The 24,650-nt window shown below is 40.1% G+C and overlaps 1 protein-coding gene across 4 annotated transcripts in view; it reads right to left on the reverse strand.

Moving 5' to 3' along the window:
- Positions 1-24,650, reverse strand: part of ARHGEF9 (Cdc42 guanine nucleotide exchange factor 9) — a gene marked incomplete at both ends in the record, with an annotated part of 229,194 nt that overhangs the window by 88,039 nt on the left and 116,505 nt on the right. For all 4 annotated transcript variants that reach the window (XM_079728262.1, XM_079728260.1, XM_079728261.1 and 1 more), the window contains 2 exons: positions 741-920; positions 16,480-16,671. In XM_079728262.1, coding sequence (XP_079584388.1) covers positions 741-920; positions 16,480-16,671 — 372 coding nt within the window. The remainder of the gene's footprint in view (positions 1-740; positions 921-16,479; positions 16,672-24,650) is intronic.

Raw genomic sequence — 24,650 nt, forward strand, 5'->3', positions numbered from 1 at the left:
CACACTTTCATGTGTCATTTGAATTTTATACCATGTGCATGTATTACCTCTTTAAAAATAAATACTTTATAAAACGGGGGAGAAGGGTTGTCAAAACAACTAGGTCACCTGTGAATAAGACACAAAAGATATTAGAGAACCACAGAGGTATAAAGTGAAACCTTCTTAAATCCATGTGAGGAAGCCCAAAGACGGTAAGGAACTTACCCAAAGTTACCCAGACAATCATTATAGACAGGACTCACATCCTCACTTCCACGTTTCCTAGTGTTCCTTCCTCTAAATCATGTGGCCCCTTTTCCTACACTTGTCACTTCCCCTACCCTAGTGTTCTCCCTTAAATGCCTTGCAGGGGTCCAGTTTCATGCTGACCATGGTCTCTCCGATTTCTCAGATTCCTGGAATATATGAATTTGTTCAGAGTCCCTCCCAAAACACTGGGCCCCATGGAAACTGAGCCCCATAGGAACAGAGAAGAGAAGTTGAAGAAAAATCATACTGATAATTATCTGGAAGGAGAGAAAAAAGTTGGGGGGAACAGTAAAGAAGAAGAGTCCTTGGACAAATCACAGTACCTTCCTAAGTCCTCATACTCTAGCGAGGGGATGAACATCAGGGTCAGAGAGGAATCCATCCCCTACCATGGGACAAAGCAACTGAGCAGAACCAAATAGCTCAGAGACTCCTTCCATGGCTTCCAAACGTCTCTCAAAACCCTCCCCAAAGGGGAAGATGCTTACGTGCTCCAGGAAGCAGGGTCCTATCTCGCTGAGGTGGGGGTCATCATTGTTGTACTGTTTCTCCAGGTCTCTTACGAAGCCCATCTGAAACCTGTAGATGTCTTCAATGTTCCCAAAGATCACCTTCAGTTGCTCATCACTGAACATGTCCCTTCTCTTCCGGCATTGCTTCAGGTAGCCCTGCAGACAAAGCAAAAGCCCAGGTTGAGGATGCCCTTCACTCCCTGAGGGCTTTACCACTTCCTGAGCATTTGGGAGCCTTATTTCAGTTCCATGAAGTAGACAGGGAATAACCATTTACACTTTTCATACAAGAAAATTGGGGTTTAAAGAAGGAAGTCACTCCACCGGTGAATAATTAGGAAAGATGGATCTCAAGCAAAGGTCTTCAGACTGCAGACTCCAGAGCATAGAGCCTTTTATGACAAGGACCCCCAAAAGTCATAGGACCCTTTCTCAGAATCTGGTTAAGCACAAACATTTTCACTTGCTTTAGTAGTGAGTTACTGGTTTAGCTGGATTGATTCACAAATCTAATGTTCTATTTCTTATAGGACCAATCCAAAAGGTCAGGTAGGAAAACTTCCCAAAAGGGAACAGGAATTGACAAAAACAAACCATTCTTTAAAGTGGGTGTCTTAGCCATCTAAGGTAGCTGGCTAGGAGAGATAGTTAGGATGAGCTTAGCCAGCAAGCTCACAAGTGGCCAGGCATGGTGTTTTTAACAGGGTAAGTATTTTGGACACATCTGTGAATAAATGGATGAATTAATACAGCTAGCCACTGATGAAGGAAGAATCAATGAAAGAGATTCTTGGTCTGATAAGAGAGCACTGAGATAACACAATCAGACTGAGGACACATTGTAAGTCAGGGCAAAAGAAACCAAACACAGTTTTCCATTCTAAAACTACTGGTGTAGATTTTTAACTAATGGCCACTGTCCTCATTAAAAATCATTAGCATGTGAAAATGTTCTGGTGAGAATGAATTATGGTCACTTGCTTTCATGTAAAAGTTAAATGTGATTATTATAACACTTGTTGGGCCCCTAATGAGGAGCATTTATGGTGAGTGACTTATCACTTCTGGCCCTAACTCCATTTTGTCTCCTCTAACACAGCTTGCAATGAAGTCATTTAGGCATACTCCAGGAAGATCCTCATCCCTGGCTTCAATGCCCTTTACCAACCCCTACCAAAATCTCACTGACCTTAGCTGTTCTTACCCTCCAATTCAGCCATTAATGAGTGGCTTTAAAACACTTTGCAAATTAATAACTTATGCCAATAATGTGTTGGCATTTATTTATACTACTATTTATTGTTGTTTTGATTTGCATTTCTCTAATGATTAGTGATGTTGAGCATTCTTTCATGTGTTTGTTGGCAATCTGTACATCTTCTTTGGAGAAATGTCTATTTAGGACTTCTGCCCATTTTTGGATTTTTTTTTTTTTTTGATATTGAGTTACATGAGCTACCTGTAAACTTTGGAGGTTAATCCATTGTCAGTTGCTTCATTCGCAAATATCTTCTCCCATTCTGAGGGTTGTCTTTTCAACTTGTTTCTGGTTTCCTTTGTTGTGCAAATCTTTTAAGTTTCATTAGGTCCCATTTGCTTATTTTTGTTTTTATTTCCGTTTCTCTAGCAGGTGGGTCAAAAAGGTTCTTGCTGTGATTTATGTCATAAAGTGTTCCGCCTATGTTTTCCTCTAAGAGTTTTATAGTGTCTGGCCTTACATTTAGGTCTTTAATCCATTTTGAGTTTATTTTTCTGTATGGTGTTAGGGAATGTTCTACTTTCATTCTGTTACATGTAGCTGTCCAGTTTTCTAAGCACCAATTACTGAAGAGGCTCTCTTTTCTCCACTGTATATTCTTGAATACTTTATCAAAAATAAGGTGACCATAGGTGCGTGGGTTAATCTCTGGGCTTTCTATCCTATTCCACTGACCTATATAGCTGTTTTTCTGCCAGCACCATATTGTCTTGTTTACTGTAGCTTTGTAGTATTGTTTGAAGTCCGGGAGCCTGATTCCTCCAGCTCCATTTGTCTTTCTCAAGATTGCTTTGGCTATGTGGGGTCTTTTGTGTTTCCATATAAACTGTGAAATTTTTTGTTCTAGTTCTGTGAAAAATGTCATTGGTACTTTGATAGAGATTGCACTGAATCTGTAGATGGCTTTGGGTAGTATAGTCATTTTAACAATGTTGATTCTTCCAATCCAAGAACATGGTATATCCCTCCATCTGTTGGTATCAGCTTTAATTTTTTTCATCAGTGTCTTATATTTTTCTGCATACAGGTCTTTTGTCTCTTTAGGTAGGTTTATTCCTAGGTATTTTAGCATTTTTGTTGCAATGATATATGGGATTGTTTCCTTAACTTCTCTTTCAGATTTTTCATCATTAGTGTATAGGAATGCAAGAGATTTCTGTGCATTAATTTTGTATCCTGCTACATTACCAAATTCATTGATTAACTCTAATAGTTTTCTGGTAGCATCTTTAGGATTCTCTACATATAGTATCATGTCATCTGCAAAGAGTGACAGCTTTACTTCTTCTTTTCTGATTTGTATTCCTTTTATTTATTTTTCTTCTCTAACTGCTGTGGGTAAAACTTCCAAAACTATGTTGAATAATAGTGGTGAGAGTGGACAACCTTGTCTTCTTCCTAATCTTAGTGGAAATGGTTTCAGTTTTCACCATTGAGAATGACGTTGGCTGTGGGTTTGTCATATACAGCCTTTATTAGGTTGAGATAAATTCCCTCTATGCCTACTTTCTGGAGAATTTTTATGATAAATGGGTGTTGAATTTTGTTGAAATCGTTTCCTGCATCTATTAAGATGACCACATGGTTTTTCTCCTTCACTTTGTTAATATGGTTTCTCACACTGATTGATTTGCGTATATTGAAGAATCCTTGCATGCCTGGGGTAAACCCCACTTGATCATGGTGTATGATCCTTTTAATGTGCTGTTGGATTCTGTTTGCTACTATTTTGTTGAGGATTTTTGCATCTATGTTCGAGTGATATTGGCCTGTAGTTTTCTTTCTTTGGGACATCTTTCTCTGGTTTTGGTATCAAGGTGATGCTGGCCTCATAGAATGAGTTTGGGAGTGTTCCTCCCTCTGTTATACTTTGGAAGAGTTTGAGAAGGACACATATTAGCTCTTGTCTGAATGTTTGAATAGATTTTGCCTGTGAAGCCATCTGGTCCTGGGCTTTTGTTTGTCAGAAGATTTTTAATCACAGTCTCCATTTCAGTGCTTGTGATATGTCTGTTTATATTTTCTATTTCTTCCAGGTTCAGCCTCGGAAGGTTGTGCTTTTCTAAGAAATTGTCCATTTCTTCCAGGTTGTCCACTTTATTGGCATATAGTTGCTTGTAGTAGTCTCTCATGATCCCTTGTATTTCCAAAGTGTCAGTTGCTACTTCTCCGTTTTCATTTCTAATTCTATTGATTTGCATCTTTTCCCTTTTTTTTCATGATGTCTCTGGTTAATGGTTTATCAATTTTGTTTATCTTCTCAAAGAACCAGCTTTGGGTTTTATTGATCTTTGCTACTGTTTTCTTCGTTTCTTTTTCATTTATTTCTGATCTGATCTTTATGATTTCTTTCCTTCTGCTAACTTTGGGGTTTTTTTGTTCTTCTTTCTCTGATTGCTTTAGGTATAAGGGTAGTTTGTTTATTTTAGATGTTTCTTGTTTCTTGAGGTAGGATTGTATGGCTATAAACTTCCCTCTTAGAACTTCTTTTGCTGCATCCCATAGGTTTTGGGTCGTCATGTTTTCATTGTCATTTGTTTCTAGGTATTTTTTTGATTTCCTCTTTGATTTCTTCAGTGATCTCTTGGTTATTTAGTAGTGTATTGTTTAGCCTCCATGTTTTTACTGGTTTTTTCCTGTAATTAATATCTAGTCTCATAGCGCTGTGGTCTGTAAAGATATTTGATACGATTTCAATTTTTGTAAATGTACCAATGCTTGATTTGTGACCCAAGATATGCTCTATCCTGCAGAATGTTTCATGAGCACGTGAGAAGAATGTTTATTCTGTTGTTGTTGGACGGAATGCCCTATCAGTATCAATTAAGTCCATCTTGTTTAATGTAACATTTAAAGTTTGTGTTTCCTTATTTGTTTTCATTTTGGATCATCTGTCCATTGGTGTAAGTGTGGTGTTAAAGTCCCCTACTATGATTGCATTACTGTCGATTTCCCCTTTTATGGCTGTTAGCATTTGCCTTATGTATTGAGGTGCTCCTATGTTGGGTGCATCAAAATTTACAGTTGTTATATCTTCTTTTTTGAATGATCCCTTGATAATTATGTAGTGTTCTTCTTAGTCTCTTTTAATAGTAGTTATTTTCAAGCCTACTTTGTCTGATATGAGAATTTCTATGCCAGCTTTCTTTTGATTTCCATTTGCATGGAATAACATTTTCCATCCCCTCACTTTCAGTATGTGTGTGTCCCTAGGTCTGAAGTGGCTCTGTTGTAGACAGTATATATATGGCTTTTGTTTTTGTATCCATTCAGCCAGTCTATGCCTTTTGGTTGGAGAATTTAATCCATTTACTTTTAAGGTAGCTGTTGATATGTATGTTCCTACTACCATTTTGTTAATTGCTTTGGGTTTGTTATTGTAGGCCTTTCCTTTCTCTTGTGTTTCCTGCCTAGAGAAGTTCCTTTAGGATTTGTTTTAATGTGGTTTGGTGGTGCTGAATTCTCTTAGCTTTTGCTTGTCTTTAAAGGATTTAATTTCTTTGTCGAATCTGAATGAGATCCTTGCTGGGTAGAGTAATCTTGGTTGTAGGTTTTTCCCTTTCATCATTTTAAATATATGTTGTTACTCCCTTCTGGCTTACAGAGTTTCTGCTGAAAGGTCAGCCGTTAAACTTATGGGGATTCCCTTGTATGTTATTTGCTGTTTTTCCCTTTCTGCTTTTAATGTTTTTTCTTTGTATTTAATTTTTGACAGTTTGACTAGTATGTGTCTTGACATGTTTCTCCTTGGATTTATCCTGTATGGGACTCTCTGTGCTTCCTGGACTTGATCAACTATTTCCTTTCCCATATTAGGGAAGTTTTCAACTATAATCTCTTCATATATTTTCTCAGTCCATTTTTCTCTTCTTCTTCTGTGACCCCTGTTATTCGAATGTTGTTGCATTTAATGTTGTCCTGGATGTCTCTAAGCCTGTCCTCAATCCATTTCATTCTTTTTTCTTTATTCTGCTCTGCATTAGTTATTTCCACTATTTTATCTTCCAAGTCACTTATGCATTCCTCTGCCTCAGTTATTCTGCTATTGCTTCCTTCTAGAGAATTTTTTATTTCATTTATTGTGTTGTTCATTGTTTGTTTGCTCTTTAGTTCTTCTAGGTCCTTCTTAAACATTTCTTGTATTTTTTCCATTCTATTTCCAAGATTTTGGATATCTTTACTGTCACTATTCTGCATTCTTTTTCAGGCATACTGTCTATTTCCTCTTCATTTGTTTGGTCTGATGGGTTTTTACCTTGCTCCTTCATCTGCTGTGTGTTTCTCTGTCTTCTCATTTTGCTTAACTTACTGTGTTTGGTGTCTCCTTTTCACAGGCTGCAGGTTCGTAGTTCCTGTTGTTTTTGGTGTCTGCCCCCAGTGTATGGTTGGTTCAGTGGGTAGTGTAGGCTTACTGGTGAAGGGCACTAGTGCCTGTGTTCCGGTGGATGAGGCTGGATCTTGTCTTTCTGCTGGGCAGGTCCACTTCTGCTGGTGTGTTTTGGGGTATCTGTCACCTTTTATGATTTTAGGCAGCATCTCTGCTAATGGGTGGGTTTGTGTTCCTGTCTTGCTAGTTGTGTGGCATAGGGTGTCCAGCAATGTAGCTTGCTGGTCGTTGAGTGGAGCTGTGTCTTAGCATTGAGATGGATATCTCTGGGAGAACTTTCACCATTCGATATTACATGGAGCTGGGAGGTCTCTGGTGGACTAATGTCCTGAACTCAGCTCTCCCACCTCAGAGGTACAGGCCTGACACCCGGCCAGAGCACTAAGACCCTATCAACTACACAGCTCAGAAGAAAAGGGAGAAAAAAGAAAAAATAATAAAATAAAATGAAATAAAGCTATCACAATAAAACATAAAAAGTAATTAAAAAAAAGAAGGAAGAGAGCAACCAAACCAAAAATCACATCCACCAATGATAACAAGTGCTAAAAACTATACTAAAAAAAAAAAAAGCAGACAGACAGAACCCTAGGACAAATGTTAAAAGCAAAGCTATACAGACAAAATCACATAAAGAAGCATATACATACACACTCACAAAAAGTGAAAAAGGAATAAACTATATATATATATTTAAAAAAGGAGGACGAGAACCAAATCAATTAAGAAATCTACCAATGATAATAAACTCTAAATACTAAACTAAGATATACCTAAAGTCAGGAACAAATTAGATGCAGAAAGCAAACCCCAAGTCTACAGTCACTCCCGAAGTCCACCACCTCAGTTTTGGGATTATTCATTGTCTATTCAGGTATTCCAGAGATGCAGGGTACATCAAGTTGATTGTGGAGACTTAAACCACTGCTCATGAGGCTGCTGGGAGAAGTATCCCTTTCTCTTCTTTGCTCACACAGCTCCTGGGGTGCAGCTTTGGATTTGGCCCTGCCTCTGCATGTAGGTCGCCTGAGGATATCTGTGCTTCGCTCAGACAGGACGGGGTTAAAGTAGTAGCTTACTAGGGGGTTCTGGCTCACTCAAACTGGGGGGAGGGAGGGGTACATAACGCGGGGCTAGCCTGCAGCAGCAGAGGCCTGTGTGACGTTGCACCAGCCTGAGGTGTGCCGTGTGTTCTCTCTGGGAAGTCGTCCCTGGATCATGGGACCCTGGCAGCGGTGGGCTGCACAGGTTCCTGGGAGGGGAGTTGTGGATAGTGACCTTTGCTTGCACACAGGCTTCTTGGTGGCTGCAGCAGCAGCCTTAGCATTTTATGCCCATCTCTGGTGTCTGTGCTGATAGCCATGGCTTGTGCCCATCTCTGGAGCTCATTTAGGCAGTGCTCTGAATCCCCTCTCCTCGTGCTCCCCGAAACAATGTTTTCTTGCCTCTTAGGCAGTTCCAGACTTTTTCCTGTACTCCCATCAGTCTAGCTGTGGTGCACTAGTCCCCTTCAGGCTGTGTTCATGCAGCCAACCCCAGTCCTCTCCCTGGGATCTGACCTCCGAAGTCCAAGCCTCAGGTCCCAGCCCCCACCAGCTCCAGTGGGTGAGCAGACAAGCCTCTTGGGCTGGTGAGTGCTGGTCAGCACCCATCCTCTTTTCTGGAATCTCTCTGCTTTGCCCTCTGCACCCCTGTTGCTGTGCTGTCCTTTGTGGCTCTGAAACTTACCCACTGGCACCCCCTGTCCCCACCAGTGAAGGGACTTCCTAGTGTGTGGAAACTGTTCCTCCTTCTCAGCTCCCTCCAACAGGTGCAGGTCCTGTCCCTATTCTTTTGTCTCTGTTTTTTTTTTCTTTTTTCTTTTGCCCTACCCAGGTACGTGGGGAGTTTCTTGCTTTTGGGGAAGTCTGAGGTCTTCTGCCAGCGTTCAGTAGGTGTTCTGTAGGAGTTGTTCCACATGTAGATGTATTTCTGATGTATTTGCGGGGAGGAAGGTGATCTCCATGTGTTACTCCTCCACCATCTGAAGGTCTCCCCCCAAGGGCATATAAGTTAAGATGAGTTGGCAGTGGAATATGACTGCCAAAAAAAACTATGTCATTTTAAGTTAGGGATGAAAAAGAAACAGATTGAGAGGGTGGAATGAGAAGTCATAGGAAGGTAATTGCACCACTGCAGGGGAGCAGCATTCAATTCTGAGCCCTGTTTTCAGAGGAACATGGAGTAAAGGATACAGAGACAGTGGGAAGTAAGCAGGGTAGAGAGATCCCTGAAAAGCAACACCATGAAGAACGGTAGAAGGAACCAGGGCTGTTTGTCCTGGAGAAGAGGAGACTCAGAAGACCTCTGAAGGCCCATCATAGGGCAGAGGGAGGAGAAGGGGTCTATAGATCTTACTGTTAAGCATGCTTCAAATGCCCTCTAACTCTATCTGCATGGTAAAAGAGAATAGAGTGATATGGCAGTGGGTGTGAACTGATTGAACAGAGGTCGTTTTTGAGAGACTCACCTCTCCTAGAAGTAAAGTGGGCATGAGTGTGAAGGCATTACAGTGGGCGTTATCAAATCAATGACAAAAGGCATGAATTAGCCCTGGGGCTGTCATGGTAATAGGCAAGGAAGGTTGACTATTTATGTCACTCTGTTTCTAGACCCACGAAGGTTGATTTAAGTCTAGATCTAATGCATTGAGCTACTGGATTGGCCAAAATGTGCCTTCGGTTTTTAAGTAAAAATAAAAGACACATTTTTCATTTTCCCCAAGAACTTTATTGAACAACATATTCACCCTTTTGTTCCACTACCACCTGCCATTTTTCAGACAACTTCATAATTCTATCTTCCCAAATCTTTTTTTTATCTTTTTGAGCAAAGAACTGTTACGGGTGCCTCTTACAGTCTTCCAGGGGATTGAAATTTTATCCATTAAGAGAATTTTGTAAAGACCAAAACAAATGGAAATCCAAAGGTGTAATGTCTGGTGAATTTGGCAGATGCATCAGAACTTCCCAGCCAAGCTGTAACAGGTTTTGCCTGGTCATCAAAGAAACAAGAGGTCTTGCATTATCCTGATAGACGATTATGCATTTTCTGTTGACTAATTCTGGACGCATTTTGTTGAGTGCTACTTTCAGTTGGTCTAACTAGGAGCAGTACTTGTCGGAATTAATAGTTTGGCTTTCTGGAAGGAGCTAATAAAGGACTCCCTTTTAATCCCACCATATACACAACATCACCTTCTTTGGATGAAGACCAGCCTTTGGTGTGGTTGGTGGTGGTTCATTTCACTTGCCCCACGATCTCTTCCATTCTACATTATTGTACAGTATCCACTTTTCATTGCCTGTCACAATTTGTTTTAAAAATGGAACGTTTTGGGCTTCCCTGGTGGCGCAGTGGTTGAGAGTCCGCCTGCTGATGCAGGGGACGCAGGTTCGTGCCCTGGTCCAGGAAGATCCCACGCGCCATGGAGTGGCTGGGCCCGTGAGCCATGGCCGCTGAGCCTGCGCATCCGGAGCCTGTGCTCCACAACAGGAGAGGCCACAACAGTGAGACGCCCACGTACCACAAAAAAAAAAAAAAGGAACGTTGTCATTACATTTAAGTAGAGAATCACAAGCAGAAATATGTTTAAGAAGGGTTTTTTCACTTAACTTATGTGGAACCCAAACACCAAAGCGATTAACATAACCAAGCTGGTGCAAATGATTTTCAACGCTTGATTTGTATATTTTGAGTATGTCGGCTATCTCCCACGTGGTATAACGTTGATTATTCTCAATTAATGTCTCGATTTGATCGCTATTAACTTCAAGTGGTCCACCTGACCATGGAATATCATCCAGCAAGAAATCTCCAGCACAAAATTTCACAAACCATTTTTGACACGTTCAATCAGTCACAGCAACTTTTCCATACACTGCAAAAATCTTTTATTGTGTTTCAGTTGCATTTTTACCTTTCTTAGAATAATAAAGCAAAATATGCCGAAAATGTTGCTTTTTTCTTCCATCTTCAATATTAAAATGGCCACACAAAAATTCACCAATTTTGATGTCTTTTTTAAAATGCACACTATGACAGTTGTCACATACAATCTAACAAAATTGTTTCAAATGATGTTAAAGACAACTAAGTGCTACTAGAGCCATCTTATGGATAAAACGAATGAACCTTTTGCCCAAACCAATAGAATTTGTGCCTTGATATGGGATACAAATTGACACCATGACCTCCAGGGAAGATTCCAAAGACCGCAGGGAAATAAGATGGATCAAAGAACCTCTGGAGCACCTAGGGTTTGAAAAACCCTTTAGAGAAAGGCCCTTGCAAGTCTGGACCTCAGTGTGTCCATCTCTAAAATGCATATATCAGAAAAGATTTTCAGGGCCCCATTCAGCTCTTGACTCTCTACAGATATCATGTACTCTTTTGCCTGGAAGCCTAAGACCTGACAGAAGACCTGATAAACGTCTTGAAAATAATTTTAATAAAATTAGGGAATGATGACCATGGTTGTCCTGTTCACAGCTTTATCTCTAGAGTTTAACATAGTACCTGGCATATAGTTGCTGCTCAATAGATATACGTTGAATAACTGCAAAATGACTAGCTCTTTCTCATGCTAATGATGACAAAAGGTAAGTTAGAAGCAGAATGCTTAAATTGTTAGTTTTCTTTTCTTCTTTTGTTCAGGATGTCTTTTTCTCAAATTAAACAAAACCATTAAAAAATAAGAGAATGACAGGAAGAAGACTATTTGCAACTTGGAAAACTGACAAGGGATTAATATCTGGAATATACAAGGAACTCATATAAATCAGCAAGAAAAATAGGAGAAACTATGGGAAAATGGGCAAAGGATGGGAACAGGGCCTTGAATGTCCAGGTGGTATGGATAGGTAGGGCCTAGAGCAGCCAGAAATTCCTGAGCGGGTCACTTCAGGCCAATGAGTTGCCTCATTCTTTTACTTTAGTATGCTATACAAATATTACTGTTTTATACAATGTATTATTTTTTATGTATGCACCAAGATGTAAAGATCATTGGAAATCATCAGGATAGGCAATTAACAGAAAGAAAAAAACAGTAAGTTTGAAAACTCCAGACTTAAACATATCAAATGCAAATGTCCTGAAGCTATAGCATGATAAACTCTATTAGACCTAGGAAGAATTTCTTGATGGTGAAGGGTATAAGACACTAATATGAATGACTGAGGAAAGATAGTTCCAGCTTTTGTGGAGGCATTTGAGGACAGAATTTATTTCACAGATATCAGATAACTGAGATGATCTTCCTCAGCGAGGCAGATGAGGCAACTTTATAAGGCATATTTAGCTTTGCTTGCCCTGTGTCTCAGTCTCCCTGATTATAATATGATTTCTAAGATTACAAGAGGTAATACCACCAATCATTGGTCAAGGTGACCTAGAACTAAGCCAATACTCTTTTATCCCACTGTCTGGATTTAGAAAGAAGAATGCCATCTTTTCAAAGAACTCATTAAAAAATATGTTTTCTTTTACTGGCTTCACTGAATAACTTTGATAAAAATAACTCTATTTCCTACTTCCTCATTTGTAAAATGAAGGTATTGTAACTTAAATGTTTGTGAGGCACTTTCTGCTCCCAGGAGTAATTAACTAATAAATGAATGAATAAATAAATAAATAAATAAATAAATAAATATTTTCTAATAGTGACTTTTATCTATACTGAATGCAGTATTAAGTGATCTCCCTTAACCTACAGAAAGAGTAGATTATGCCTTGTTAACATATTCATGCCTGAGTAAGACATGCCTCCATGGGTATCAAGGAGGAAATGGCAAAACATGCAGAAGTAACACGGATCACAACCACAGCGTTCTCTAGTGAGAGCATACCTAGATCTCACAGAATCAGAGAAACTAAGAGCCAGACAACACTTAAAGAGCAACTCTACCAACCTGCTAAGTTTAGAGTTGGGGAACAAGGTCCAGGATGGAAAAGATTCACCTGACTTCAGTCAGTGCAGTCAGTTTGTGACTAAGGTGGGACCTGAACCTGGGACTCCCAATTCTGGTTTTGATATTCTTCTCATAAATCATATTGTTCCTCATAGCTTTTGGTTTAGGTGACACAACCCTAAGCTAAAATACTGCCTTCTGGCCCATCAAGACACAGCTTTCTCTACCCTTCTTTTGCTCTAGCTAAACATTCCTTTGACATCTGTGGTTGAAGGATGAGACAAAGAGATACTTCCCATTCCCATTTAAACCCTTAGCTTCAGCATCAAGAATAATAAAGAGATATGGAACTCACAGACCACCAACAAAAGCTTTGCTTAGGATGGCTGGATTAGGCAATTCCTCAAAGCAGGGTCATAGCACTCTCTTTTGGAAGGATAAATACTTGCATTGCTGTTCTGAGCCCATGCCCTGTAGGAAGAGGCCAAGATGTTTGGGAGTTGGGAACAAAATCTTTCTAAGACTAAGAATCCCACTGGGCCAGCGGCTGAGAACTCTGGGAAAGTAATTTTGCCTATTAGAGACTCAGTCTGTTGATCTAGAAAATAGGAATAACAATAACAACCTATTTCCTGTCTGAAAATCAAATGGCATAAGATGTGAATGTATTTTGCCAAAATAGTATATGCACATGAGCAGTTATATTTAATTCCATCTTTCAAAAGTACTTATTGAGCATCTACCATCTGCCAAGCACTGTGCTAGATGTTGAGGATGTACCAGTAAATCAATTAAAAAAAAAAACCTTTCCCTCATGGAATTTACTTTCTAGTAGGGGAGAAGGGCAATAAACAAAACATAAAAGCAAAATATATAGTAAGTCAGAAAGCAGTAAGTGCAATGGAGAAAAATAAAACAAGACAGTACATGGTTACAATTTTAAATAGAATAGTCAGGGAAGGTCTCAAGGAGATGATATTTGAGTGAAACCTTGAAGGAGGTGAGAAACGGAGCCACATAGACATCTGAGGGAAGAGTGCTTTAGGCAGAAGGGAAAGCCAATGGAAAGGCTATGAGGGGGGAGTGTGTCAGGCCTTTTTAAGGAACAGCAATTAGGCCATTGTGGCTAAAGTAGTGAGAGAATGTGGGAAAAGAGCAAGAGATGAAGTCACAGAGGTAAGGAGGGGTTGATCACAAAGGGCTTTGTAAGAAATAATGAGAACTTTGGCTTTTACTCAGGAAGTAAAGGTGAGCCATTGGAAAGTTTTAAGCAGAGGAGTGATATGAATGACTTAGGTATTGACATCATCCCTTGGCTTCTGGGTAAAGAACAGACTGTACTAACTTGTATTATAGACCCTATGACATTATAAGACAGCTATCTTTTTTCTTTTTTTTTTTCTTTTTTGCAGTACGCGAGCCTCTCACTGTTGTGGCCTCTCCCGTTGCGGAGCACAGGCTCTGGACGCACAGGCTCAGCAGCCATGGCTCACGGGCCCAGCCGCTCTGCGGCATGTGAGATCTTCCCAGACCGGGGCACGAACCCGTGTCCCCTGCATCGGCAGGCAGACTCTCAACCACTGCGCTACCAGGGAAGCCCGATAGCTATCTTTTTTTTTTTTTTTAGTTATTGGGGTATAGTTGATTTACAATGTTGTGTTAGTTTCAGGTGTACAGCAAAGTGAATCTGTTATACATATACATATATCCACTCTTTTTCAGCTTCTTTTCCCATATAGGCCATTACAGAGTATTGAGTAGAGTTCCCTGTGCTATGCAGTAGGTCCTTATTAGTTATCTATTCTATTAGTAGTGTGTATGTGTCAATCCCAATCTTCCAATTTATCCGTCCCCTGCCTTACCCTGCAGTAACCATAAATGTATTTTGTACACCTGTAACTCTATTTCTGTTTTGTAGATAAGTTCATCTGTGTTCTTTTTTAAGATTCCACATACAAGTGATATCATATGATGTTTGTCTTTCTCTGTCTGACTTACTTCACTCAGTATGACAATCTCTAGGTCCATTCATGTTGCTGTGAATGGCATTATTTCTTTTCTATGGCTGAGTAATATTCCATTTATATATGTACCACATCTTCTTTATCCATTCCTCTGTTGATGGACATTTAGGTTGCTTCCATGTCCTGCTATTATAAATAGTGTAAGATAGCTATCATTTTACAGCAGTGCTCCTCAAACTTTAATATGTATTGTAAGTCAAAAGTGAACCTTGTTAAAATGTAGATTTGAACTCAGGTCTGGAGTGGAATTAAAGATTCTGCATTTCCAACCAGCTCCCAGGTGATTCAGATGCTATCGGTCTAGGGCAGAACAGTTTGAGGGTAGGAGCTATGTCCAAGGCCTAGCATGGAGCAGAACTCCACTAAATGTTTGCGGAATGAATGACATATCAGTGGTTTGATGCCCAGTGCCATGTAACATATTCGAGAAGGTAATTAAAAAATATATCAACCATTTGTATGGAGGTAGGAGGAAGAGAAAATGATAAAAGAAAGACAATGATGGATAGGTGAATAGACAAAAAGGGAAAGAAGGAAAGGAAAACTACCTTTTCCCAAATACTTACAATATAAGATTTACTTCATTTCCTCAATAAAGTTAAGAGGTTGGTAAAATGAAGCCTACTGGACAAATCATAAAACAAAAGTTAGAGGAGTTAAGAGGCACCTTCAAGGCCAAAGGGTTAATTAGTGACTAAGTTAAGATGTGAAAGCCAGCACTCCATGTCCACAGAGCCCTTGTTCTTTCTACCCTACCTTACTGCCTTGGGGAAGGGGGACGAGATAACCTTTAACCTGCCTGGAAGGGGTGAAAGAATGAATTTAGGTGAAGAAAGCTAAGGCCCAAAGTCCTTGGTCTTGATCTTTTCAGAGCTGCACTGTCCGATGTGGTTGCTATAAGTCACGTGTGGCTATTTAAATTAAAATGAAATAAAATTTAAAATTCCATTTCTCAGCCATACTAGCCACATCTCAAGTGCTCAACAGCCACTTGCCCAGTGGCTACTGTAATGGAGACTGCAGATACAGAACATTTTCATCACTGCAGGAAGTCCTATTAGGCCGCACTGCTCTAAAGAAACAAGAACTTTGAAAAATGTCAGAGCTATACCATTGATTACAGAGTGGGCCCTGGACCTAATCAGTAGGGCTGGAGGACAGAAAGTAGGACCTGATCTTTTATCTGGAAGAAAGGGGATAAAAAAAATTCAAGGTAGAGTTTTTCACTGGGTCAAGCATAATGCTATAGTATGTGTGAGTGTGTGTGTGTGTGTGTGTGTGTGTGTGTGTGTGTGTGTGTGTGAGAGAGAGAGAGAGAGAGGTGGGGGGGGGAGAAATCCTTCTAAAAACATTATTTTCTCTATCTCTCATTTGTTTTCTCATACTGTTTAGTAAACGGTCCTTTGAAAATGCCAACTTGTCTCTGCTGGACTCAAGGCAGTGTGAGAAAAAAAAGGTTCTCATCCTCACTCAGGTCAGAAAGATGGAAGGGATGGAGTTAGACAATGTGGAGCCACAGTCCCTGGAGGGCAGAGTGGCATAGTGGAAGACAAGCATTACCAGGGATACTTGCAAAACATAGAGATTTCCGTGTTTTATTCCAGGCTGAGAATTCACAACTTTGCATGGGGGGTGGGGTCAAAGAGGGCTGGAATCTGCATGTTTAACAAGCCAGCCCAGGGACTTTGTTGCACATTCAAGTTTGTAAACCACTGGCTTGGCAGCAAATGTGTTTTGCTGTAATGAAGTCAGGCCCTTACATGGGGTGGCAACAACTGGATCAGAAAACAAGAGGATAGGGATAGTTTCCAGCAGAGGGGACAGAGGGAGGCAGAGAAGGGGGGGAGAGGGAATATGAATATGAAAGTTAGACAGACAGGTAGATAGCAAAAAGGGGAGAAAGAAACAGAGAGACTGAGAAACGCCAAGGGAGGAGTCTCACCCACTGAACAGAATCTAGGAGGTCAGTCAAACTGTGTTTCCTAGTATCTTGGGACTTTCATAGGTACGGCCCAGGAAGGTTGTCATTTCTTCATGGAAGTGCCCTCTACCCCACCCTGAGTGCCCTCACATGCACCATCATAGCTGGGCCTACCTCACAAATGTCCTTTAGGTGCTTGATGTAATGACGCTCGGTGCTCATGATCTCATTGATTACGTTGGCTCGCATCTGGTCCCGGTTTTGGAGTGGCCGGCCCAGACAAAGGCAGTCTGAGTTGGGGTCCAGGTGCCCATTCTGAACGTCACTGGGCCCTTCCTCCACCCCATCCTCCTGGTTCACCCAGAGCTGTAGAGGCAGGCAGAAGAAGAATAACAGGTCAGCTTCCTTCTTTGAGAAGTTTCAGCCAAGTAGAAAAAGGACAAACTAAATTCTTCAGGTATTCAGAGAACCTTCAATCAGAGCCCTCTTAAACTGAATGCCTGGCCTGGCTCTAGGGTGACTTGCTGGTCCTAGGCATGAGTCTATTCCTCTCTAGGCCTATGGTGACCTATCCATAAAATGGAGGGTGGAGAAGAGTAGGACTAAACCATCTCTACGAGTCTTCCTGGCTAGGAAGGTTTCAGAGGAGAAAAGAGTTATGGCAAGCAGAACTCATTCATGCTGGAGCATATCTAGGCAACACAGCTGTGTCAAAAAATATGTATTAAATTATACATCTTTGGAGGAGAGGCATCCAAGATAGTGACATAGGAAGATCCTTAGCTCATCTCCTACCATAGACACACCAAATCTACACCTATATAGAGAGTAATTCTTGAGGGCTGATTGAACAGCCATTCCACATAAAAGGACCAGATAGAAATGGGTAGTAAAGATGGAGACATGGTATATGTGGGAACCACACCTCTGTAGTAACAATTTGCAGTAGGGATAGATATTGTTGAGGGGCATAGGCACAGGCTCACCTACCTTGGGAAACAGGAAAAACATAAAACCCAGCAGGTTAAAGAGCAGACTCACAGATTAGAAAACAAACTTATGGTTACCGGGGGGAAGCGTTGGGGAGAGGGATAGATTGGGAGTTTGGGATTGACATGTACACAATGCTATATTTAAAATAGATAACCAACACGGACCTACTGTATAGCACAGAGAACTCTGCTCAATATTCTGTAATAACTTAAATGAGAAAAGAATTTGAAAAAGAATGTTTATGTATAACTCAATCACTCTGCTGTATACCTGAAACTAATGCAACACTGTTAATTAACTGTACTCCAACATAAAATAAAAATTTAAAAAAATAAAAATAAAATAAAGAGCATCTAGACTGTACAGTAATGAAAATCCATTTACTAACACTTGAACTTCTGCCAAATGGGCAAATAACTGCTGGAACCCCCAGGGGCAGTGCAACTAAGGAACACAAACAGAAATCTTTCTGTGCAGCTGAACAAGCCGCAGATTAAATCCCCGAGATCAGTTTGGTAAATCCTGCATCTGTGGAATACCTGAATGGACGAATGGTCTCACAAGAGACTGGTCTAGCCTTCCTAGGAGTGGACTATGGGGAAAAGTAAACTTGGGAGCTGGGCCAGGTCAGAGTGTGAGCTGGCCCCACAGTGCCCACAGCAGGTCAAGAGACCAACCTGTAGGTATTGGAGGGCCTCCGGGGGAGGTGGAGATTGGCTCTGGCTCACTGTGGGAGCAAGGACACTGACAGAGGAGGACCCAGGAAAATATGCTTATCACTATTATTCTTTTTTGTTTGTTTCATTTTATTCAGTTGTTGGTGGTGTTGCATTTATTATTTTTTCTTTTACTTTTAATTTTAATTAAAATTTTTTAAGATATATATTTATTTGTCTATTTTTAATTTAATTTTTGTTGTGTTAGAGTTTTTTCTTGTGTTTTTTATTTTATTTATTTTGATCTTTTTGTTTTATGTGTATATTTTATGTTTTTTGCATTATTTGTTTGCTCTATATTTTTATTTTTAATTTTTTATGTTAGTCTAGTCCTTACTGACTGTTCTCATTTTTAAATTCTTTTGTTTCTTTGTTCTAGTGGTATTTTTTTGCAGTTTTTCTTTATTTGTGTGTGTTGTATTGTTGTTGCTCTGCTGTAGGTTTATGGTAGTTTTTGCTATTTTTTTTAACATCTTTATTGGAGTATAATTGCCTTACAATGTTGTATTAGTTTCTACTGTATAACAAAGGGAATCAGCTATATGCATACATATATCCTCATATCCCCTCCCTCTTGCGTCTCCCTCTGACACTCCCTATTCCATCACCGTAGGTGGTCACAAATCACAGAGTAGATCACCCTGTGCTATGTGGTGGCTTCCCAGTAACTATCAATTTTACATTTGGTAGCATATATATGTCAGTGCTACCCTCTCACTTCGTCCCAGTTTACCTTTCCCACTCCCTGTGTCCTCAAGTCCATTCTCTGTGCCTGCGTCTTTATTCCTGTCCTGCCCCTAGGTTTATCAGAATCATTTTTTTAATCCATACATATGTGTTAGCATATGGTATTTGTTTTTCTCTTTCTGACTTACTTCACTCTGTATGACAGATGCTAGGTCCATCCACCTCACTGCAAAGAACTCAATTTCGTTTCTTCTTATGGCTGAGTAATATTCCATTGTATATATGTGCCACATCTTCTTTATCCATTCATCTGTTGATGGACACTTAGGTTGCTTCCATGTCCTGGCTATTGTAAATAGAGCTGCAATGAACATTGTGGTACATGACTCTTTTTGAATTATGGTTTTCTCACAGTATATGCCCAGTAGTGGGATTGCTGGGTCATATGGTAGTTCTATTTTTAGTTTTTCAAGGAACCTCCATACTGTTCTCCATAGTCACTGTATCAATTTACATTCCCACCAACAGAGCAAGAGGGTTCCCTTTTCTCCACACCCTCTCCAGCATTTATTGTTTGGATTTTTTGATGATGGTCATTCTGACAGGTGTGAGGTGATACCACATTGTAGTTTTGATTTGTATTTCTCTAATGATTAATGATGTTGAGCATTCTTTCATGTGTTTGTTGGTAATCTGTATCTCTTCTTTGGAGAAATGTCTATTAAGGCCTTCTGCCCATTTTTGGATGGGGTTGTTTTATTGATATTGAGTGGGATGAGCTGCTTGTATATTTTAGAGATTAACCCTTTGTCAGTTGCTTTGTTTGCAACTATTTTCTCCCATTCTAAGGGTTGTCTTTTTGTCTTGTTCATGGTTTCCTTTGCTGTGCAAAAGCTTTTAAGTTTCATTAGGTCCAATTTGTTTATTTTTGTTTCTATTTCCATTTCTCTAGGAGGTGGGGTGGGTCAAAGAGTCTCTTGCTGTGATTTATGTCATAGAGTGTTCTGCCTATGTTTTCCTCTAAGAGTTTGATAGTGTCTGGCCTTACATTTAGGTCTTTAATCCACTTTGAGTTTATTTTTGTGTATGGTGCTCGGAAGTGTTCTAATTTCATTCTTTTACATGTAGTTCTCCAGTTTCCCAGGGCCACTTAAGGAAGAGGCTGTCTTCTTTACATTGTATATTTTTGTCCCCTTTATCAAAGATAAGGTGACAATATGTGTGTGGGTTTATCTCTGGGCTTTCTATCCTGTTCCATTTATCTATATTTCTATTTTTTGTGTCAGTACCATACTGTCTTGATTACCATAGCTTTGTAGTATAGTCTGAAGTCAGGGAACTTGATACCTCCAGCTCCATTTTTCTTTCTCAAGATTGCTTTTGCTATTCGGGGTCTTTTGTGTTTCCATACAAATTGTAAAATTTTGGTTCCTAGTTCTGTGAAAAATGTCATTCATAGTTCGATACGGATTGCATTGAATCTGTAGATTGCTTTAGGTAGTACAGCCGTTTTCACAATGTTGATTCTTCCAGTGCAAGAATATGGTATATCTATCCATCTGTTTGTATCACCTTTAATTTCTTTCATCAGTTTCTTACACTTTTCTTCGTATAGGCCATTTGTCTCCTTAGGTAGGTTTATTCCTAGGTATTTTATTCTTTTTGTTGCAGTGGTAAATTGGAGTGTTGTTTTTGTTTTTTTGTGTTTTTGTGTTTTTTTGCAGTACGTGGGCCTCTCACTGCTGTGGCCTCTCCTGTTGCGGAGCACAGGCTCCGGAGGCGCAGGCTCAGTGGCCATGGCTCACAGGCCCAGCCGCTCCACGGCATGTAGGATCTTCCTGGACCGGGGCACAAACCCGTGTCCCCTGCATCGGCAGGCGGACTCTCAACCACTGCGCCACCAGGGGAGTCCTGGAGTGTTTTCTTAATTTCTCTTTCAGATTTTTTGTCATTACTGTATAGGAATGCAAGAGACTTCTGTGCATTAATTTCATATCCTGCTACTTTACCAAATTCATTGATTAGTTCTCGTAGTTTTCTGGTAGCATCCTTAATATTCTCTAGGTATAGTATCATGCCATCTGCAAACAGTGATGGTTTTACTTCTTCTTTTACGATTTGGATTCATTTTATTCCTTTTTCTTCTCTGATGGCAGTGCCTAAAGCTTCAAAAACTATGGTGAATAATAGCGGTGAGAGTGGGCAACCTTGTCTTGTTCCTGATCTTAGGGGAAATGGTTTCAGTTTTTCACCATTGAGAAAGCTGTTTGCTGTGGGTTTGTCATATATAGCCTTTATTATGTTGAGGAGGTTCCGTCTATGCCCACATTTTGGAGAGTTTTTATCATAAGTGGGTGTTGAATTGAATATTGCTGAAAGTTTTTTCTACATTTATTGAGATTATCACATGGATTTATTTTTCAATTTGTTAATATGCTGAATCACAATGAATGATTTGCTTATATTGAAGAATCTTTGCATTCCTGGGATAAATGTCACTTGATCCGGCTGTGTGATCCTTCTAATGAGCTGCTGGATTCTGTTTGCTAATATTGTGCTGAGGATTTCTGAAGCTATGTTCATCAGGGATATTGGCCTATAGTTTTCTTTCTTTGTGACATCTTTGTCTGGTTTTGGTATCAGGGTGATGGTGGCCTCATAGAATGAGTTTGGGAGGGTTCCTCCCTCTGCTATATTTTACAAGAGTTTGAGAAGGATATGTGTTAGCTCTTCTCTAAATATTCGATAGAATTCACCTGTGAAGCCATCTGGTCTTAGACTTTTGTTTGTTGGAAGATTTTTACTCACAGTTACAGTTTCAGTGCTTGTGATTGGCATGTTCATATTTTCTATTTTTCCTGGTTCAGTCTCGGAAGGTATTACTTTTCTAAGAATTTTTCCATTTCCTCCAGGTTTTTCATTTTATTTGCATATAGTTTCTTGTAGTAATCTCATGATCCTTTGTATTTCTGCAGTGTCAGTTGTTCCTTCATCTTCATTTCTAATTATGTTGATTTGAGTCTTCTTTTTTGTGTGTGATGAGTCTGGCTATAGGTTTATGAATTCTTTTTTCCCAAAGAATCAGCTTTACTTTTACAGATTTTTGCTATTCTTCCCTTCATTTCTTTTTATTTCTGATCTGATCTTTATGATTTCTTTCCTTCTGCAAACTTTGTTTTTTTTAATTTTTGTTCTTCTTTCTCTAATTGCTTTACATGTAAGTTTGGGCTGTTTATTTGAGATTTTTCTTGTTTCTTGAGCTGAGATTTTATTGCTATAAACTTCCTTATGGAACTGTTTTGCTACATCCCGCAAGTTTTGTGTCATCATGTTTTCATTGTCATTTGTTTCTGGGTATGTGTTGATTTCCTCTTTGATTTCTTCAGTGATCTCTTGGTTATTTAGTAGTGTATTTTTAGCCTCCATGTGTTTGTAATTTTTACAGATTTCTTTCCTGAAGTTAATATCTAGTCTCATAGCGTTGTGGTCCATAGCATACTTGATAAAATTCAAATTTTCTTAAATTAACCAAGGCTTGATTTGTGACCCAATATATGATCTATTATGGAGAATATTCCATGAGCACTTGACAAGAAAGTGTATTCTGTAATTTTTGTATGGAATGTCCTATAAATATCAATTAAGTCCATCTGGTCTAACATGTCATTTAAAGCTTCTGTTTCCTTATTTATTTTCATTTTGGATGATCTGTCCATTGGTGAAAGTGGGGTTAAAGTGCCCCACTATTTTTGTGTTACTGTTGATTTCCCCTTTTTGGCTGTTAGCATTTGCCCTATGTATTGAGGTACTCCTATGTTCAGTGCATAAATATTTACAATGGTTATATCTTCTTCTTGGATTGATCCCTTGATCATTATGTAGTGTCCTTCTTTGTCTCTTCTAATAGTCTTTATTTTAAAGTCTATTTTGTCTGATATGAGAATTGCTACTCCAGCTTTCTTTTGATTTTCATTTGCATGGAATATCTTTTTCTATCCCCTCACCAAGTGGTATTACATGGGGCCAGGAGGTTACTGGTGGTCCAATGACCTGGACTCAGCTCCCCACATCACAGGTTCAGGCCCAACACCATGCTGGAGCACCAAGACCCTGCCAGCCACATGGCTCAGAAGAAAAGGAAGAAAAACAAACAAACAGATATAATCCCGAACCACATAGTAATAGAAATACTAAACAGACAAAATCACACAAAGGAACATACAGACACAGAATAGCTTCAAGATGGTGGAAGACTAAGACGTGGAAATCACCTTCCTCCCAAAAATACATCAGAAATAAATCTCCATGTGGAATAACTCCTACAGAACACCTACTGAACACTGGCAGAAGTCCTCAGACTTTGCAAAATGCAAGAAACTCCTCACGTACCTAGGTAGGGGAAAAGAAAAATGAAAAAAAAGAGACAAAAGAATACGGATGGGACCAGGACCTCTGGGAAGGAGCTTGAAGGAGGAAAAGTTTCCACACACTAAGAAGCCCCATCACTGGCTGAGAATGGGGCTGGGTGGGGGAAGGGGAACTTTGAAGCCATGGAGGGGAGCTCAGCAACAGGGGTGAAGAGGGTAAATTGGAGAGATTCCTACACAAATGATCCCTGGTGACCTGCACTCACAAGCCTAAGAGGCTTGTCTGCTCACCTGCCAGGATGGGTTGGGGCTTGGAGCTGAGGCTCGGGCTTTGGAGGTCAGATCCCAGGGTAGTACTGAGGTTGGCTGCATGAATACAGCCTGAAGGGGGCCGGTGCACCACAGTAGGCCAGGAGGGTGTCCAGGGAAAAGTACGGAACTGCCAAAGATGCAAGGGACCATTGTTTTGGGGGGCGCAAGGAGAGAGGATTCAGAGCACCACCTAAACCAGCTACAGAGTCAGGCACGTGCCATGGCTATCAGTGTGGACACCAGAGATGGGTATGAAATGATAAGGCTGCTGCTGCAGTCACCTAGAATCCTGTGTGCAAGCACAGGTCACTATCCACAGTTCCCCTTCCAGGAGCCTGTGAAGCCCACCACTGCCAGAGTCCCATGATCCAGGGACGATTTCCCCAGAAGAGCACAGAGCGTGAATTGTCATGCCAGCCTCTGATGCCACAGACCTGCACCGAATTTCGTACACCTCCCTCCCATGGCCTGAGTGAGTCACACCCCCTAATCAGCTACTATTTTAACCCCATCCTATCTGTGTGGGGAACAGACTCCTCAGGTGACCTGTGTGCAGAGGTGGGACGAAATCCATAGCTGAACCCCAGGAGCTATGCTAACAAAGAAGAGAAAGGGAAATCTACCCCAGACGCCTTTGGAGCAGTGGATTAAAACTCCACAATCACCTTGATGTACCCTGCATCTGTGAAATAACTGAACAGACAATGAATCATCCCCAAATTGAGGCAGTGGACATGGGAAGCAACTGTAGACCTGGGGTTTGCTTTCTCCATCTAATTTGTGTCTGTCTTTATGTTTATTTTAGTTTAGTATTTAGAGTTTATTATCATTGGTAGACTGGTTTATTGATTTGGTTGCTCTCTTCCTTTTTTTAATATATATATTTTTTATTTTTTCTATTTTGGGGAGTGTGTAGGTGTATGCTTCTTCATGTGATTTTGTCTGTATAGCTTTGTTTTACCATTTGTCCTAGTTTCTGTCTGAAGTTTTTTTTTTTTACATATTTTAGCACTTGTTATCATTGGTGGATTTGTTTTATTGTTTGGTTGTTCTTTCTTTTTTAATTTTTTTTTTATTTTAATAACTTTATTTTACTTCTTTCTTTCTTTCTTTTCTTTTTTTCTTTTCTTTTATCTCACTTTACTTCTGAGCCATGTGGCTGACAGGGTATTGGTGGTCTGACCGGGTATCAGGCCTGTGCCTCTGAGGTGGGACAGCCGAGTTCAGGACACTGGTCCACCAGAGACCTCCCAGCTCCACATAATATCAA

Source organism: Hyperoodon ampullatus (genome assembly GCF_949752795.1).
Source record: "Hyperoodon ampullatus genome assembly, chromosome: X".
Taxonomy (NCBI): Eukaryota; Metazoa; Chordata; class Mammalia; order Artiodactyla; family Ziphiidae; genus Hyperoodon; species Hyperoodon ampullatus.